The 2,764-nt window shown below is 35.7% G+C and overlaps 1 protein-coding gene across 1 annotated transcript; it reads left to right on the top strand.

Annotated features, from left to right (window-relative positions):
• The first annotated feature begins 224 nt into the window (after positions 1 to 224).
• LOC140889643 (germacrene A synthase-like) lies at positions 225 to 1,225 on the top strand. The gene is made up of 3 exons (XM_073297362.1): positions 225 to 442; positions 750 to 923; positions 1,093 to 1,225. The coding sequence occupies exons 1-3, from the start codon at positions 225 to 227 to the stop codon at positions 1,223 to 1,225; spliced, it is 525 nt and encodes a 174-aa protein (XP_073153463.1).
• The last annotated feature ends 1,539 nt before the right edge of the window (positions 1,226 to 2,764 follow it).

Here is a 2,764-nt window from a genome sequence, read left to right as displayed (position 1 = left end):
AATATCAAAGCTTCCTCGAAAAATTGCTAAAGTTTTGGTAAATACATAAACTTTGACGAGAAAATATAAAAAAAAAAAAATTGGCAGCAACCACATCACACTATCACAGCAAGAAAAGGCAGATGAAAACGTGTACCAAAACAAAGTGTGAAGCAACAATCTTTCATCCGAGGTTGGCCATACTAGAAGATGCCCTTGTTTTCACTAAAAACTGCCTCAAATCCATGGCACCAAACCTCAAGCATTCTCCCCTCAAGAAACAAGTAGAACATGCCCTTGTCCAAGCTTTACATTTCGGGTATCCAAGATTTGAGTTGTACCATTACATTTGTGTCTATGAAGAAGATGAATACTTGAGGGATGAATCGCTTCTCAAGTTTGCCAAATTGGACTACAATGCATTGCAAATGCTGCACAAAAAAGAACTCTGTGAACTCTCGAGGTAACATTGCTCTCAATAACGTAATGACAATTAGTGCAAATTAAATCTGGCCACATGCATACATGCAACTAACCGTGGGAGAGGATTACCTTCGGATGAAAATTTTCATATTTATGAGCTATCTGCGTGTTTAGTTCTCTTATTATATATCAGAAATGTTGGCAATCATGTTCAGGAGCTGAACGACAATAGTTTGATTTTAAATCAACTTTGAAATTGAAATACATTAGTTTAATTATATATTTTTTAATTTGTTTCACAAGTGGTGGAAAGAATTGAACCTTACATCTAAACTTCCTTATGCTAGAGACAGACTTGTTGAGTGTAACTTTTGGGATGTGGGAACATATCATTTGCCTAAGTATTCTCGAGGCCGAGTCATGTTGACGAAAAACTTGAAAATGCTATCTGTACTCGATGATACATTTGACGTTTATGGTACAAAGGAAGAATTAGAAGCCTTTACCAAGGCAATTCAAAGGTAAAAGAAAGCATAAATAGCTCTAGTAAGTAATAAACATAAATCGTATCTACTTGACAATATTATGGTCATGTTTATAGTTTGTGTCACTTAACCATTGCTCATGGTTGCTAAGACCAATTCATCCCAATTGCTAGCTTAATAATTAATTCAATGTTGGTTGTTTCAGGTGGGATATTAAAGAGATTGATCTACTGCCGGAGTATATGAAACCACTTTATTCCACCATGTTGACACTCTTTGAGGAATTTAAGGAAGAACTAGCTGCAGAAGGAAGATCAATTGCAACAAGCATTCACTAAATAATGAAACAATCGAGAGAATTTATCTAAAAAAGATCAAGAAAATAAATTATTTTCCCTGCAACCCACAAACACCTACTCTACAACAACAAAGGAAATCAAAAAGGCGAAACAGGATTGTTCATAAACAGTGAGACACAAAATTTTATAAATCAAGAAGGAGAGAAAGGGATCGTAATCGAGAAGGGGGAGAAGTCTGATTTGGGGATTTGGGACGAATAGATAACATAGTTTTGTACGAAGCCTGCAATACACTCACTGAAAAATGCCAGATTTTAGAATACAAAATCAAAGGGAACAAAATACGATAAAAGTTTCCACATACTTTGAGGAAACCAATTCTCCAAAGAGAAACAATGGCAAATAAACAAACAAACATACTCATTAAAATGCGACAAGAGTAAAATTGTCAAACAGATAGAAGGCATTCTACTCACCAAATTCTTGCCAGCACTTGCGTAGGATTCGCGACTCTTGGAGGTGAGTCCCGTGAGGGTATACGCATATAAACCCAAGTTGGAAGGAAATTAGAGCTCTTCCACTGGTGGTTGTTCCCTCAAGAAATAAAAGAAGCCGAGGAAATCGATTGCAAATTTAGAGCTCTTGGAGAAGGCTTGTCGGATATCACTTCAAAATTCATCTAAGAATCGAGCAAAAATTGACATGGGATTTTCAATTGAAAGAGAGAAAAGGAGAAAGGCTAGGGATCAAACGCGAGAAGAGAAGGAATCGGGAAGCGTTTGATTTGGGGATCTGGTTAATATTATTTATTTTATGATTTATTTTAAATAAAAATAATAGATTTTCTACAACACTATTTAAAAAGGGTTGTTATACATAAAAAAAACGCTAATAGACAACGCTTTTAAAAGCGTTGTCTTTGAACCCAAAAAAAGTCTATTCCACAACGCTTTGTAAATAAAGCGTTGTCTTTCTTAAATAAAAAACATATAACGACAACGCTTTTTACTAAAAGCGTTGTCTTTCAAAAAATTACAACACTATTCACTAAAAGCGTTGTCTTTTAGGGGTTGTGTTTGTGCATTTTTCTTGTAGTGATATATAGAAATAATTAAGGAAAGAAGATCACTCAAGATCAGAAGGAAGAAACTTGAGATGGGATACTGGTAAATGCTAAGAATGAATCTATTTATAGATGCAAATAATCGTCTGAACCCTCGATGTGAACATGCAAAGCAAATTCACAATTGAATTTGTTTTGCATGCATTTAATGCATTCATCATTCAACGGGCCACCAAAGAAGACTTTTCTCCCGACATTTGCCGACATTTCTCCCACTTGGAGATTTGATTGCGAATCAAGCACATCTCCACACATCCTTTCAATGTTGTCATTCCAGCTGCTTACGTTTCTCCTAGGCCACTTGAGGATCTACACCACTCAAAATTCTTTGTGCTCACTGGCTTGGTCAGAAAATCAGCTATGTTATCCTTAGTATGGATCTTCTACATATCCACACTTTCTTCCTCTACTGCTTCCCGTACAAAATGAAATTGAACTCCAATGTGTTTAGTCCT

The sequence above is a fragment of the Henckelia pumila genome, chromosome 3 (assembly GCF_033568475.1).
Source record: "Henckelia pumila isolate YLH828 chromosome 3, ASM3356847v2, whole genome shotgun sequence".
In the NCBI taxonomy this organism is placed as follows: domain Eukaryota; kingdom Viridiplantae; phylum Streptophyta; class Magnoliopsida; order Lamiales; family Gesneriaceae; genus Henckelia; species Henckelia pumila.
The sequence above is the reverse complement of the archived record's forward strand: the minus strand, read 5'-3'. Positions and strand labels throughout refer to the sequence as shown.

Coding starts and splice junctions, on each gene's coding strand:
- LOC140889643 (XM_073297362.1), top strand. CDS start 225: ATGGCACCAAACCTCAAGCATTCTCCCCTCAAGAAACAAGTAGAACAT. Junction 443..749: donor GAACTCTGTGAACTCTCGAG/GTAACATTGCTC, acceptor TCCTTATGCTAG/AGACAGACTTGTTGAGTGTA. Junction 924..1,092: donor TTTACCAAGGCAATTCAAAG/GTAAAAGAAAGC, acceptor TGGTTGTTTCAG/GTGGGATATTAAAGAGATTG.